Source organism: Montipora foliosa, chromosome 1 (assembly GCF_036669935.1).
Source record: "Montipora foliosa isolate CH-2021 chromosome 1, ASM3666993v2, whole genome shotgun sequence".
NCBI classification, from domain to species: domain Eukaryota; kingdom Metazoa; phylum Cnidaria; class Anthozoa; order Scleractinia; family Acroporidae; genus Montipora; species Montipora foliosa.
Window position 1 is genome coordinate 55203019 of NC_090869.1, and position 15000 is coordinate 55218018.

General features: G+C 40.7%; 1 protein-coding gene across 6 annotated transcripts in view; it reads left to right on the forward strand.

The window, feature by feature from the left end:
- Positions 1 to 14801, forward strand: part of LOC138001568 (uncharacterized) — a 62396-nt gene extending 47595 nt beyond the window's left edge. For 4 of the 6 annotated variants that reach the window (XM_068848146.1, XM_068848145.1, XM_068848149.1 and 1 more), the window contains 2 exons: positions 6177 to 6276; positions 7978 to 14801. In XM_068848146.1, coding sequence (XP_068704247.1) covers positions 6177 to 6276; positions 7978 to 14534 — 6657 coding nt within the window. In that variant the 3' untranslated portion in view covers positions 14535 to 14801. The remainder of the gene's footprint in view (positions 1 to 6176; positions 6277 to 7977) is intronic. The other 2 variants (XM_068848148.1, XM_068848150.1) reach the window with 1 other exon arrangement.
- Positions 14802 to 15000: the final 199 nt, after the last annotated feature.

Below are 15000 nucleotides of genomic sequence, written 5' to 3' on the forward strand. Positions count from 1 at the left end.
GCGGCTACGCAGTTATTGAAGTCAAGCATCAGAGGGATATAAACTTAAAGCTGAGTGCTTCTTTTTTCTCTGTATTGCAATTTTTGGCATATCTTTAGAAGCTCTGATAAGGTCACATGATGCCTGGAGGACCTATGACAACGACAAAACAAAATACCAGTAATAGCTCATACTTGTTGCCAGAAGTTACTCCACAAATTCTTTCCTTAGGCACTAAACCATTTGTTATTTTAAGGGATGCGTTTTTTTTTTAAGTGGTTTAATCGGTTTTTCCTTTGTTCAGGAATGAAACTCGAATTTTTTTGACAACTGGAATTAAATAAAAATTATCTGTACTATAGACCTTATTCATAAATGGCGGTCAATTTATAATTCTTTTGTCGAAGTGCAAATTAGCCTACCAAGCCTCGATACAATACAGTGAATTGAAAAGATTTCTTGCTCTAAAATGAGGCTTGGTAGGCTAATTTGCACGTGGACAAAAGAATTATAAATGTGACCGCCATTTATGAATAAGGTCTATTTTGGACACAAAAATAAACTTGAATTGTTTGTTTGTTTGGCTTTAAAATGCTAGCGAACGAGCACTTTTTTAATCCGTTTGTCCAACTGGTTTTCGCTGTGCCTCGACAGTGACAAGAAAATTTTGCCCTTATATTATAAACACGTAATTGAAATGAATTCTCGTAAAATTAGGGGGAAATTTCACGAGCTTGTGTTTTCAGAAGTTTGTTTAAAGCACCTAAAGGTAATTTAGTGTTCGTCCTTTCTTGGTTACATTGCCGTATTTTGCCGATTCTTGTTCCAAGCCAAGCTGGCGTGTTTCAAAGAAATAAATAAAAATGTGAACGATCTAGTTTTCAGAGATAAAGTGGAATAAAGTACATCAGTAAAATTATTTGTTTGACCTTAAACTGACAAAGTTTTTTATGGTTTCTAATTTTAGCGTTATTCCTATTCGCTGGGTATTGACAGTTAACTCTGAAATGGCTTTTTTTCTTTCCATTCACTCACTGAGGGTGTGCTTGTTTTCTTTTAAAACTCGTGCGGTTCAACAAAAAATCATTGCGAAACTGGTGAATTCAAAAGTAAATTTCACTCGAAAAACTGATATCACACTCATTGCTTTGTGATTCATGCGATACATGTATCGGTTTTTAGCGTAAAATTTACCATGGAATTCACCAGTTAGGCAATGAATTTTTCTACAGAAGAAAGCAAAGAAAATGATTTAATTATTGAAGCAGCAACCGGAAACATTAAAACGCGGACAATTCGAAACTTTTTATTTTCATTAACCCTACAGGCAGTAAGATTAAGTAACCAGGGAGCTCCGCTTTTAGGCTTGGCTAAATCTATATATTAATGTTATGCTGTGTGATTTGATAGCCTGGGTACTGTTTCTTTGACTCGAATCACAATGGTTCGTACTTCGTTGTTTTCTCTTCTGCTTTGACTACACGATTATCGATCCACGGGCAGCTCATCTCTATTAGAATAACTTTCTCTTCTTTCTGGTCAATGATTCTCACATTAATACGGTTTGTTTGTACTTCTGTCTTTTCAGCAAAAAGAGGGACATCTCACAAGGCTCTCACTTGATCATCCTTAGAGACTGGTTTTGGCTTGATTGGCCTGTACCATGCGTAGTCTTCCCTGGATACTAACTTGTAGTTGGAAAGAATCTCGAAGAACAAGATTCTGAGAGCATTATTATGTCTCTCCACGTACTTTGATTCCACTATCGCACCACATCCAGCTTGGACATGTGCGACACTCTCTGGTTCTTTTCCACACAGTAGACAGTTTTAGTCATGGGTGTTCAGCGTTTTGACTTTCTTTGCCAGATGCACCTTTGTTGGTAGCAACTGTTGATATAACTCTTGCAGTCCGGTAATGGTGTGAATTGGTGCTGTCTTCCATTCATGCATCCAGTTGAAACAGGCTTTATTAAGATCATCATCGTTCCATCTGATGACCAACAGTTTGCCTTCCCACTTCTGGTCCTCCACCTCTTTCCTTAACATGTTGACTTGTGCTTGCTTAAGGGCTTTCTTCATCTGCTTGTTTGGAATCTGTTCACCTTCCACGATACAGCACACTGGGTGAGGATAGGATAAGTTCAACTCCAAATTCCAATTTTCTTGCATACTCTACTGCATGTTTGCCTAAGGAGTGATGCCTCGCTCGGATGCTCTCTCGTCAAAATCTCATACGGTTGCTATCATTGGGTCAGGGTTCTCATTAACCTTCAAAGCTTCCTTGATCTTGATGAGCTTGTATTCCAGCTCCACCGATCGGAGGCCTCTTCAGCCTATACTTCTTGGCAGATAAAGCACTGCACTCGAACTTGTAGGGTGCCGACCACCATTTTCATGAATAATCTTTCTTGTTTCCTGGTCAATTTGTCGAAGCTCAGCTAGCGGCCAGGTCTGGGTCCACATACGATAAACGTAGGTAGTGCAAACTGATTGGATGCATTGACTTTATTCCAATTAGAGGAAGGACTGGACCATATGACAGACATCTTCTGAAGATATACCTTCGCTGCCTGTTGTAGGCCCGGCTTGTCGTCTTGTTTCACGTTTTCTTGTACTCCAACGAACTTGTATCATTCACCCTCATTCAGACTTGCTATCTCGGGTGAGTGGTGTAGTTTCGCTTATGATCCATTACATACTTGTTTGCCACGCTTCACGTTGATGATGGAACACTTCTTTGGGTTTAATTCTAAGCCGATGTCTCTCATTGCAGCTTGAGTAGTTGTCAGCACTCTGTGTAACTTACTTTCAGAAGCAGCGAACACTTTAAGGTCATCTATGTGCAGAAGGTCTGTGATCCTAGTGGAGAAAGGCTTACTTAGGTTATATCCTTCAGTCGCTTTGAGCATCCATGCCACGGGGTTTAAACATAGGGTAAATAGTCTTGGGCACAAAGCATCAACCTGAGGTAGTCCTCTTTCAAATCGGATCGTCTCTGACGTTTCCAGGCCATTCTTCGTCTTTGCCACGATTCTGGTATTGCACGAGGAATACAAGTTCTTTACACATGCTTCTATCCATCTTGGGAACTTGTGAAGAGCCATCATGGTACTTAACCACTTATGATTAACCGAATCATAAGTCTTCTTACATCTAACCATGCCATACTGATGTTACTCTTTCCTCTTACACAGTCCTGTATCACCATCCTGTCAATCAATAAATTAAACTAAATTATTATAATAATGATAATAATCATGATAATAATAATAATAACAATTATTATTATTATTATTATTGTTATTATTATTAATGATTTTGTGAACATAGACACGTAAAAACTAGTGGGTGTGGCTTAGGACGGCTATTATTATTATTATTATTATTATTATTATTATTATTATTATTATTATTATTATTATTGTTATCAGTATTAGTATTATTATTATTTCCATAAGGTCGCAATAGTAGCATGTACTTACTTCATCATGCTATAAAATTGGCCTTATCCGAACTCTTAATGACCGAATCTATAAAATCAACAACACTTCCTCCGGCCTTCAAAACGATCTTAATAAACTTTCTGACACTTTGAAACGTAATTCATTTCCCTCGCACATTATTGACAGAACTTTCAAGCGGTATCTTGACGGGTTTTTTTCTCAAAAAAGCCGGAACACTAATGATTACAATGATACACGTTATTTTAAACTCCCTTTTGTCGGCCATTATTCCAAGATAGCGAAACTTAAACTCCGACAACTTACTAAGCGCTTTTGCAAATCTGACCTAACTATCAAATTAGTTTTCACTTCATTTAAAATTAAAAACATGTGTAGTGTTAAAGATCGTACTCCTGTTGCTCTAGCATCCATGCTAGTTTACCAATTTTCTTGTGCGGGTTGTAATTCCCGTTATATTGGCAAAACTAGTCGCCACTTTTCTACCAGCATAAAGGAACACACCGAAAGCGATAAAAACTCGCGTATTTTTAAGCATTTCGACACATCTCCCCTATGTAAGAACAAATACTCCCCTTTGTGCTTTAGTATTCTGGATTCTGCCAGCAACTCAATTGATTTAAAACTCAAAGAAGCTTTTTATATAAATAAGATCAAACCTGAACTTAACAAACAATTGCAGCATTACAACACTTTTCTCACGTTTTAGTTTACACCTTGATGTCACGCTGTAATTAGTACCCGCTTTTGTATTACGTCATGTCAGGCTTTTAGCCAGGCGGCCGTCCAGCCGTCCAAAGGACGGCCAGTTCTCAGAAATGGGAGATTTTCGACGGCCTGTTTTGGGCGGCGATTTACGAACTTCTGTACTTAATGTAACAAAACAGTGTCTATAAATTAATAAAAGTTACATTTCTTTTTGCTCTCAAGAGTTGTTTTAGTGTTGCTGTCGTATTTTTCTTCTATATGAACACTTTTTTAGCGAGTTTCCTTTCTGTTTTGATCAAATGAATCAAAGTTGAGCGAAGCGATTTCACAGGCAAAGCCGCTGTTCAGTGATATTGACTTACCAAGTCATCCCCAGGCTACTTTGCCGGCTGCTATAAATAAATACGCGCATTTATGAGGACATGAGTCAAAGATCACGCGCCTTCCAACTCGGTAAGACGATCTCGCGGCTACAAATGTTATTGTAATCGCTTGATTGTATTCTGCTCTGTTCAAGCGAAATCTGGCGGGCATTACAACAAAATAGCCATTTGGTGTAATAACATGTGCAATCATCGTAATTGCTTTAGGAATACTAATAGTAGGTGAATAGTTAAAGATTGTAGACCAGAATGCAGTTCGACCAACAAAGCCACGCATATCTGTTCTTTCGTGTAAATCATGGCTTGACAACTTCAAATTTCAATCACTCTTCATAACAACTGGAGTTCCTGTCCCAAATATAATTCAATGTTAAACAAGGTAAGTTGAGGAAAGGATAGCTTAGTAAAATTATCAAGGAAAAACAGCGGTTTAATAGGTAAATTGAAAGACGTTTACAGCTGTCAGAATCGCGGAAATCACGTCTAAGAGGCTTCAATTTTTCAAAATTTTCTGGGGGAGCATGCCCCCAGACCCCCCTAGGCCCACATAAAATTTGGACTCCCACTTTCAAAATCCTGGCTAAAAGCCTGCGTCATGTTGTAATAATCTTTATAACTGTTCACACTTAGGAACTCATTAAACTGATGATGGCATAAGCATGCCCAAACATGTCTTTCAAAAAAGTTGTTTGTTTCCAGTAGTAGTAGTAGTAGTAGTAGTAGTAGTAGTAGTAGTAGTAGTAGTAGTAGTAGTAGTAGTAGTAGTAGTAGTAGTAGTAGTAGTAGTAGTAGTAGTAGTAGTAGTAGTCGTAGTAGTAGTCGTAGTAGTAGTATTAATCGTAGTAGTAGTAGTCGTAGTGGTAGTAGTAGTAGTAGTAGTATAGTAGTAGTAGTAGTAGTAGTAGTAGTAGTAGTAGTAGTAGGAGTAGTAGTATTAGTAGTAGTAGTAGTAGTTGTTGTAGTTGTAGTTGTAGTTGTAGTTGTAGTATTAGTAGTAGTAGTCGTAGTAGTAGTAGTAGTAGTAGTAGTAGTAGTAGTAGTAGTAGTAGTAGTAGTAGTAGTAGTAGTAGTAGTAGTAGTAGTAGTAGTAGTAGTAGTAGTAGTAGTAGTAGTAGTAGTAGTAGTAGTAGTAGTAGTAGTAGTAGTAGTAGTAGTAGTAGTAGTAGTAGTAGTAGTAGTAGTAGTAGTAGTAGTAGTAGTAGTAGTAGTAGTAGTAGTAGTAGTAGTAGTAGTAGTAGTAGTAGTAGTAGTAGTAGTAGTAGTAGTAGTAGTAGTAGTAGTAGTAGTAGTAGTAGTAGTAGTAGTAGTAGTAGTAGTAGTAGTAGTAGTAGTAGTAGTAGTAGTAGTAGTAGTAGTAGTAGTAGGTAGTAGTAGGTAGTAGTAGGTAGTAGTAGGTAGTAGTAGGTAGTAGTAGGTAGTAGTAGGTAGTAGTAGGTAGTAGTAGGTAGTAGTAGGTAGTAGTAGGTAGTAGTAGGTAGTAGTAGGTAGTAGTAGGTAGTAGTAGGTAGTGGTAGTGGCAGTGGCAGTAGTAGTAGTAGTAGTAGTAGTAGTAGTAGTAGTAGTAGTAGTAGTAGTAGTTTAAAAGGATTATCCTGTAACAGTTTGATTGATCTTGCCGTTATTTTCTTCTTCTCGCTTAATAGACAGACATCAATAGAATTTCTCATACAGAGGATGACAGTTTAACAACAGCAATTGATCCCAACACCATATCTCAAGATTGTGACCGTAATCGTGCAGGTGGTATTTTTGTTTTCTGGTTTTGTTCCTGCAGTAATAATAATCATAATCATAATGATGATGATGATGATAATAGACATGTAAAAACTAGCGATAAAAAGTTAAACTTCCGACATTACAGGGAAATCATGACGCCATTATCAAGGAGTTGGAAATGAATATGTGAGTTCATAAAAGATATAAAATACTCCAAATTTGCACAAATTGGACTTAGAACAAATTGGACTGTCTGGGTGACGAAATGCTGTACATCAAACAGTTAAGACCACGGCTGAACGTGCAAACAGATTCAATCCGTTCTAAAGTCGGTGTCTAGTTTTGTTTTTTGTTTTTTTCACTTATACAAATTTTGGAGTATTATATCTGTTATGAACTTGCATATATTCATTTCCAACTCCTTGATAATGGCGTCATAAGGTCGGAGTTTAACTTTTTATCACTAGTTTTAACGTGTCTATGTTCACAAATCATTATTAATAATAATAATAATAACAATAATAATAATAATAATCATCATCATCTTTATTTTTTGAGGGTGGCACTCGACAGTATACAATACTGATAAACTCGTGGCCCTCTAAAACGTACTTTGTTCCTATATTTTGTAAAGGGCGGGACTACCACATTGTGCTGTGATCTTGCACATATATGTGCTGCAGTAAGCAATTGCTTCTAGTAAGAGTCTCATCAGAAATTGATTTTAGGCAGGTTAACGTGGTTGACATAAAGCCAAATTTAGAATTTGTAAATTACGTGCATAAAAACATCAACTTAGACACTGTCAGGCACTGAAACAAATGGCTCTACCGAATATCAGCTTTGGACTCTTTTGGGACTGATCATGTAACACTATATCCTGATTTTTATGGAAGGCAAAAAAAGCTTGCAATAATGTAATATCTATTTTAAACCATCTAACCCCTAACGCTGCCCCATTGACCAGTTGTCTGGCATTCGACAGAATAAAATCAATCTGTCACTAAGGTGTCATGAGTGGACCCTTTCACCTCTCAATTGGCCACCTTGACCACCATTATTAGCCTTGCGTTAGACAAACGTGAAGTACAATCTTGTGACGTTGTTATGGGGCCAAAAGTCAATAGAGCAGTTTTCAAATGACTGACGAAAGTAATTACGTAATTGCAATTGCTACGCTTAGTCATTGGTTTAGAAATGTTTTGCCAGTTTATCAACCAATGAAAAGGAAAACCAAAACCAATCGCGATTGTTCCCATGCTGTAAGCAAGTTACACGGAATTGCTATACAAATTTGGATTGGTTCATTGCGCTGTTTGCACCTGTGATTGGTTAAAGTAATTACTTTGGTATTTGTTTTACGACACTCAATTGAAAACAGCTCTATAAGGTGAAACAAACCAATAAAAAGCCAAATGTGTATCTCATTATTGAAGACTGCACCAAAGAGATGATTGGAGAAGTGAAAGGTGTGATAATTTATTGAATAAAACAAGTACCATACGTTGTGATTTAAAACAACCGCAAAAGAACAAGAAATTACACTAGTATAGCTTCTGGACTTATGATTCTGCAAGGCTTTAGATACAGTATGTGATTGATAATAGGGTTTATTGAGTAGTAGTGTTCAGAATTAAAAACATGAAATGAGATGACTAATTGAATAATAGGGAATGAACATTAATAAAAATGTTTGGCTTCATAAAAATTGCTTCCTTTTTACTTCAGAGACAGAGTTGGATTTGTCTGGCAATAACATTGGTGACTCCGGTGTTGCTGCTGCTGCTGTGGCTGAAGCAATGGAAAGAGATCCAAGGCTGACACAGTTGAATTTGTCTGCCAATAACATCTGTGATTCGGGTGCTGCTGCGGCTGTGGCTAAAACAATGGAAAGAAATCCAAGGCTCACAGAGTTGGATTTGTCTGGCACTAACATTGGTGACTCGGGTGCTACTGCTCTGGCTAAAGCAATGGAGACAAATCCATGGCTGACAGAGTTGGATTTTTCTGGAAAAAACATTGGTGACTCAGGTGCTGGTGCCCTGGCTAAAGCAATGGAAACAAATCCATTGCTGACAGAGTTGAATTTGTCTGGCAATAACATTGGTGACTCGGGTGCTGCTGCCCTGGCTAAAGCAATGGAAACAAATCCAACGCTAACAAAGTTGTGTTTGTCTGGCAATTACATCTGTGACTCGGGTGCTACTTCTCTGGCTAAAGCAATGCGTAGAAAGCCAAGACTGAGAGAGTTGGATTTGTCTGGCAATAACATTGGTGACTCGGGTGCTACTGCTCTTGCTAAAGCAATGGAAACAAATCCATCGCTGACAAAGTTGGATTTGTCTGGCAATAACATCTGTGACTCGGGTGCTACTTCTCTGGCTAAAGCAATGCGTAGAAATCCAATGCTGAGAGAGTTAGATCTGTCTGGCAATAACATCGGTGACTCAGGTGCTGATGCTCTGGCTAAAGCAATAGAAACAAATCCATCGCTGACAGAGTTGAATTTGTCTGGCAATAACATTGGTGACTCGGGTGCTGCTGCTCTGGCTAAAGCAATGGAAACAAATCCAACGTTAACAAAGTTGTGTTTGTCTGGCAATAACATCTGTGACTCGGGTGCTACTTCTCTGGCTAAAGCAATGCGTAGAAAGCCAAGACTGAGAGAGTTGGATTTGTCTGGCAATAACATTGGTGACTCGGGTGCTGCTGCTCTGGCTAAAGCAATGGAAGGAAATCCATGGCTGACAGAGTTGGATTTGTCTGGCAATAACATCCGTGACTCGGGTGCTACTGCTCTTGCTAAAGCAATGGAAACAAATCCATCGCTGATAAAGTTGGATTTGTCTGGCAATAACATCTGTGACTCGGGTGCTACTTCTCTGGCTAAAGCAATGCGTAGAAATCCAATGCTGAGAGAGTTAGATCTGTCTGGCAATAACATCGGTGACTCAGGTGCTGATGCTCTGGCTAAAGCAATGGAAACAAATCCATCGCAGACAGAGTTGAATTTGTCTGGCAATAACATTGGTGACTCGGGTGCTGCTGCTCTGGCTAAAGCAATGGAAACAAATCCAACGCTAACAAAGTTGTGTTTGTCTGGCAATAACATCTGTGACTCGGGTGCTACTTCTCTGACTAAAGCAATGCGTAGAAAGCCAAGACTGAGAGAGTTGGATTTGTCTGGCAATAACATTGGTGACTCGGGTGCTGCTGCACTGGCTGAAACAATGGAAACAAATCCATGGCTGACAGAGGTGGATTTGTCTGGCAATAACATTAGTGACTCGGGTGCTGCTGCTCTGGCTAAAGCAATAGATAGATGTCTAATCCTGACAAAGTTGAATTTGTCTGGTAATAACATTGGTGACTCGGGTGCTTCTGCACTGGCTGAAGCAATAGAATTTGATTCAGAGCTGGAAGAGTTAAATTTGTCTGCCAATAACATCGGTGACTCGGGTGCTGCTGCCCTCGCTAAAGTAATGGAAAGAAATTCACTGCTGACAAAGTTGAATTTGTCTGGTAATAACATTGGTGACTCGGGTGCTTCTGCACTGGCTGAAGCAATAGAATTTGATTCAGAGCTGGAAGAGTTAAATTTGTCTGCCAATAATATCGGTGACTCGGGTGCTGCTGATCTGTCTGAAGCAATAAAAGGACATCTAACGCTGACAAAGGTGAATTTGTCTGGTAATAACATTGGTGACTCGGGTGCTGCTGCACTGGCTGAAGCAATATTATTCGATTCAAAGCTGAAAGAGTTAAATTTGTCTGCCAATAACATCGGTAACTCGGGTGCTGCTGATCTGGCTAAAGCAGTGGAAAGAAATTTAAGGCAGATAGAGTTGAATTTCTGTGGCATTAACATCGGTGACTCAGGTGCTGCTGCTCTGGTTAAAGCAATGGATAGAAATTCAACGCTGACATGGGTAGATTTGTTTGGCAATAACATCAGTGACTTGGGTGCTGCTGCACTTGCCGAAGCAATCAAAAGAAATCCAAGCCTGACAAAGTTGGATTTGTCTGGCAATAACATCGGTAACTCGGGTGCTACTGCTCTGGCTATAGCAATGGAAAGAAATCCAAGGCTGACGGGGTTGGACTTATCTGGAAATAACATTGGTGACTCGGGTGCTGCTGCTATGGCTAAAACAATGGGAAGAAATCCAAGGCTGACGGAGTTGGATTTGTCTGGCAATAACATCAGTGACTCGGGTGCTGCTGCACTGGCTAAAGAAATGGAAGCAAGTCCATGGCTGACGGAGTTGGATTTGTCTGGCAATAACATCGTTGATTCAGGTGCTGCTGGTCTGTCTAAAGCAATGGGAAGAAATCCAAGGCTGACAAAGTTGAATTTGTCTGGCAATAAAATCGGTGACTTGGGTGCTGCTGCTCTGGCCAGACCAATGGAAACAAATCCATGGCTGACAGAGTTGGATTTGTCTGGCAATAACATCGGTGACTCGGGTGCTGCTGGTCTGTCTAAAGCAATGGAAAGGAATCCAAGGCTCGCAAAGTTGAATTTGTCTGGCAATAACATCCGTCATTCCGGTGCTGCCACTGTGGCTAAAGTAGTAGAAAGAAATCCAAGGCTGACACAGTTGAATTTGTCGCGCAATATCATCCGTGACTCGGGTGCTACTGCTCTGGCAAAAGCAATGGAAACAAATCCATGGCTGACAGAGTTGGATTTGTCTTGCAATAAGATCAGTGACTCAGGTGCTGCTGCTCTGGCTAAAGCAATGGAAAGAAATCCAAGGCTGACAAAGTTGAATTTGTCTGGCAATAACATTAGTGACTCAGGTGCTGCTGCACTGGCTAAAGCAGTGGAAAGTAATTTAAGGCAGATAGAGTTGAATTTGTCGCGCAATAACATTCGTGACTCTGGTGCTACTGCTCTGGCTAAAGCAATGGAAAGAAATCCATGGCTGACAGAGTTGGATTTGTCTGGCAATAACATCGGTGACGCGGGTACTGATGATCTGGCTACAGCAATGGAAAGAAATCCAAGGCTGACACAATTGAATTTGTCTCGCAATAACATCCGTGACTCGGGTGCTACAGCTCTGTCTAAAGCAATGGAATCAATTCCATGGCTGACAAAGTTGGATTTGTCTGGCAATAACATCGGTGACTCGGGTGCTGCTTGTCTGTCTAAAGCAATGGAAAGAAATCCAAGGCTGACAAAGTTGAATTTGTCTGGGAATAACATCTGTGATGCGGGTGCTGCTGCTTTGGCTAAAGGAATGGAAACAAATCCAAGGCTGACAGAGTCAGATTTGTCTGGCAATAACATCGGTGACTCGGGTGCTGCTGCCCTCGCTAAAGCAATGAAAAGAAATCCATGGCTGAGAGAGTTGAATTTGTCTGGCAATAACATTAGTGACTCGAGTGCTACTACACTGGCTGAAGCAATAGAAATTGATTCAAGGCTGACAAAGTTGGATTTCTCTGCAAATAACATTGGTGACTCGGGTGCTGCTGCCCTGGCCGAGGCAATGAAAAGAAATCCATGGCTGACAGAGTTGGATTTGTCTGGCAATAACATCGGTGACTCGGGTGGTGCTGCTATGGCTAAAGCAATAGAAGGAAATCCAATGCTGGCAAAGTTGAATTTGTCTGGCAATAACATTGGTGGCTCAGGTGCTGCTGCACTGGCTGAAGCAGTGGAACGAAACTTAAGGCAGGCAGAGTTGAATTTGTGTGGCATTAACATTGGTAACTCAGGTGCTGCTGCTCTGGTTAAAGGGATGGATAGAAATTCAACGCTGACATGGGTTGGTTTGTTTGGCAATAACATCGGTGACTCGGCTGCTGCTGCACTTGCTAAAGCAATGGAAAGAAATCAAAGGCTGACACAGTTGAATTTGGCTCACAATAACATCGGTGACTCGGGTGCTACTGCTCTGGCTAAAGCAGTGGAAACAATTCCATGGCTGACAAAGTTGGATTTGTCTTGCAATAACATCGGTGACTCTGGTGCTGCTTGTCTGTCCAAAGTAATGGAAAGAAATTTAAGGCTGACAAAGTTGAATTTGTCTGGGAATAACATCTGTGATGCGGGTGCTGCTGCTTTGGCTAAAGGAATGGAAACAAATCCAAGGCTGACAGAGTCAGATTTGTCTGGCAATAACATCGGTGACTCGGGTGCTGCCGCCCTCGCTAAAGCAATGAAAAGAAATCCATGGCTGAGAGAGATGAATTTGTCTGGCAATAACATTAGTGACTCGGGTGCTGCTGCACTGGCTGAAGCAATAGAAATTGATTCAAGGCTGACAAAGTTGGGTTTCTGCGCCAATAACATTGGTGACTCGGGTGCTGCTGCCCTGGCGGAGGCAATGAAAAGAAATCCATGGCTGGGAGAGTTGGATTTGTCTCGCAATAACATCAGTGACTCGGGTGCTGCTGCTCTTGCTAAAGCAATGAAAAGAACTCCAATGCTGACAGAGTTGGATTTGTCTGGCAATAACATCGGTGACTCGTGTACTGCTGCTATGGCTAAAGCAATAGAAGGAAATCCAATGTTGACGAGGTTGAATTTGTCTGGCAATAACATTGGTGACTCAGGTGCTGCTGCACTGGCTGAAGCAGTGGAACGAAATCTAAGGCAGGCAGATCTGAATTTGTGTGGCATTAACATTGGTGACTCAGGTGCTGCTGCTCTGGTTAATGCGATGGATAGAAATTCAACACTGACATGGGTAGATTTATTTGGCAATAACATTAGTGACGCGGGTGCTGCTGCACTTGCTAAAGCAATGGAAAGAAATCCAAGGCTGACAAAGTTGGATTTGTCTGACAATAACATCGGTAACTCGGGTGCTACTGCTCTGGCTAAAGCAATGCATAGAAATCCAAGGCTGACGGAGTTGAATTTATCTGGCAATAACATCGATGACTCGGGTGCTGCTGCACTGGCTGAAGAAATGGAAAGAAATTCAATGGTGACAAAGTTGAATTTGTGTGGCAATAACATCGGTGACCTGGGTGCTGCTGCTATGGCGAAAGCAATTGAAAGAAATCCAGTGCTGGCAAAGTTGAATTTGTCTAGAAATAACATTCGTGACTCAGGTGCTGCTGCACTTGCTGAAGCAGTGGAACGAAATCTAAGGCAGGCAGAGTTGAATTTGTGTGGCATGAACATTGGTGACTCAGGTGCTACTGCTCTGGTTAAACCGATGGATAGACATTCAACGCTGACATGGGTAGATTTATTTGGCAATAACATCAGTGACGCGGGTGCTGCTGCACTTGCTAAAGCAATGGAAAGAAATCCAAGGCTGACAAAGTTGGATTTGTCTGACAATAACATCGGTAACTCGGGTGCTACTGCTCTTGCTAAAGCAATGCATAGAAATCCAAGGCTGACGGAGTTGAATTTGTCTGGCAATAACATCGATGACTCGGGTGCTGCTGCACTCGCTGAAGAAATGGAAAGAAATTCAATGGTGACAAAGTTGAATTTGTGTGGCAATAACATCGGTGACCTGGGTGCTGCTGCTTTGGCGAAAGCAATTGAAAGAAATCCAGTGCTGACAAAGTTGAATTTGTCTGGCAATAACATTGGTGACTCAGGTGCTGCTGCACTGGCTGAAGCAGTGGAACGAAATCTAAGGCAGGCAGGGTTGAATTTGTGTGGCATTAACATTGGTGACTCAGGTGCTGCTGCTCTGGTTAAACCGATGGATAGAAATTCAACGCTGACATGGGTAGATTTATTTGGCAATAACATCAGTGACGCGGGTGCTGCTGCACTTGCTAAAGCAATGGAAAGAAATCCAAGGCTGTCAAAGTTGGATTTGTCTGACAATAACATCGGTAATTCGGGTGCCACTGCTCTGACTAAAGCAATTCATAGAAATCCAAGGCTGACGGAGTTGAATTTGTCTGGCAATAACATCGGTGACTCGGGTGCTGCTGCACTGGCTGAAGAAATGGAAAAAAATTCAGTGGTGACAAAGTTGAATTTGTGTGGCAATAACATCGGTGACGTGGGTGCTGCTGCTATGGCGAAAGCAATTGAAAGAAATCCAACGCTGAGAGAGTTCAATTTGTCTGGCAATAACATCGGTGACTCGGGTGCTGCTGCACTGGCTGAAGCAATGGAAACAAATCCATGGCTGACAGAGTTGGATTTGTCTTGCAATAAGATCAGTGACTCGGGTGCTGCTGCTCTGGCTAAAGCAATGGAAAGAAATCCAAGGCTGACAAAGTTGAATTTGTCTGGCAATAACATTATGACTCAGGTGCTGCTGCACTGGCTAAAGCAGTGGAAAGTAATTTAAGGCAGATAGAGTCGTGTAAGCTATTGCAGAAACGTTTTTAAACTAAGAAAGTGAGTTTCTCTTGGAGTCAATTGTTGGCCTTTGTTTTCTCAGTGGCAAATAGGAAAGAGTTTGAGTAGAACCAAAACAAGTTTTTCGGGCGTTTTGTTGCAATATATCAGAATTCCTGGCATTCTTTGGATGAGAATAATTCTGTTTTCAACGAAGAGGAGTAAAAAATGTACAGCAAGCGGCGATAGTTTGATTAAAATGTATCATTATGGAACATCTTCGTAACATTTAGCTTTGTATATATTTAAAGTGCCAATAACCTAAAAAGTTTTATTTTCCTGTTTGAAAGTCCATATTAAAAAATGAGCTTTGGCGAAAGAATTTTTCAATTCCAGCGAGAGGCGAATTTTCTACGATTTTTTCAATCCTACACACCCCTTCCCGCTGGTCAGGACTTCACGGGCTCGCTGTGACG